At 58.8% G+C, this 1,178-nt stretch overlaps 1 protein-coding gene across 1 annotated transcript in view; it reads left to right on the forward strand.

Annotated features, from left to right (window-relative positions):
- Positions 1 to 582, forward strand: part of LARGE2 (LARGE xylosyl- and glucuronyltransferase 2) — a 6,173-nt gene extending 5,591 nt beyond the window's left edge. Inside the window, exons 12-13 of the mRNA XM_021709018.1 lie at positions 1 to 143; positions 373 to 582. The exon at positions 1 to 143 is cut by the window's left edge and continues 74 nt beyond it. Coding sequence (XP_021564693.1) covers positions 1 to 143; positions 373 to 582 — 353 coding nt within the window. The remainder of the gene's footprint in view (positions 144 to 372) is intronic.
- The last annotated feature ends 596 nt before the right edge of the window (positions 583 to 1,178 follow it).

Below are 1,178 nucleotides of genomic sequence, written 5' to 3' on the forward strand. Positions count from 1 at the left end.
TGGCGCAGGCCCCGTACCGTGTGCAGTGGGCGGCCGACTATGAGCCCTACGTGGTGGTGCCGCGAGACTGTCCCCGCTATGACCCTCGCTTTGTGGGCTTCGGCTGGAACAAGGTGGCCCACATCGTGGAGCTGGATGCACAGGTGAGGAGGGTCCTTGCTGCCTCCAGGCCCAGGAAATGCACTACACCTCTGGGTGGTGGCCCACACCATTAGGCAGTCCTATTAGAAACCTCCCCCCTCTGCAGGAGTAGAATTGTCGGCCTTTGGCCGCGCTTAAGCTCTCAGGGGCTGCAGAGCAGGCGGCTCTCGGAGCTGCATCTTCCTAGAGCCAGACAAGCCCACAGCCGTTGTCCCTGTGCCCGCCCTGCAGGAATACGAGCTCCTGGTGCTGCCCGAGGCCTTCGCCATCCACCTGCCCCATGCGCCAAGCCTGGACATCTCCCGCTTCCGCTCCAGCTCCTCCTACCGTGATTGCCTCCAGGCCCTCAAGGACGAGTTCCACCAGGATCTGTCACGTCACTATGGGGCTGCCGCCCTCAAATACCTCACAGCCCTGCAGCAGCCCCGGAGCCCTGCCTGAAGCTTCTGAGGGTGGGCTTGTGCAGACTCACCCCTGCCCCTCCTTAGCGCTCGTGCACCCCTGCAGATACTGGAGTGACCCTGCCACTCCACCAGCCCTCCCACCATCACTGCTGTTAAATTTACTTAAAGTCTTTGGAGAGGGCTGGGGGTAGAGTATCCGGGCGTGAGGTCCTTCCCTTGCTGCTATTCTATGGCTGGGATCTGGCCTCCTGCTCCAGCCGGTTTGGGGCTGGCTCCCCCATCTTTAATTACGCATCCCTTTTTCATAATTAAAGTTCTACAAAACTCTCTTCCTGTTTCTCCTGGTTTGACAGACCAAGGGCTCCCTGGGGTGTAAGGGCACCGGTGAGCAGGGGAGGTGCCAAGTCTGGCTGGAGTCACGGAAGGGCCTGGGCCCTTGTTCCCCGACAGCAGGAGTCCAGGGAGGGCAGTGGCTGGGACTGGAGTGTGTCTTCCCCTCCCGCCCCTGCCCCAAACCCAACACCATGAGGCTGGGAGACTTTATTTGGCTTTATTTAGTAAAATGTTAAAATAAATAAATACAAATTGATCAGATGCTCTGTATCCCCCCCACCCCCTCAAAACAAAAACCAA

This window comes from Carlito syrichta, unplaced genomic scaffold (assembly GCF_000164805.1).
Source record: "Carlito syrichta isolate Samal-C Ts95f unplaced genomic scaffold, Tarsius_syrichta-2.0.1 Scaffold153965, whole genome shotgun sequence".
Lineage (NCBI taxonomy): Eukaryota > Metazoa > Chordata > Mammalia > Primates > Tarsiidae > Carlito > Carlito syrichta.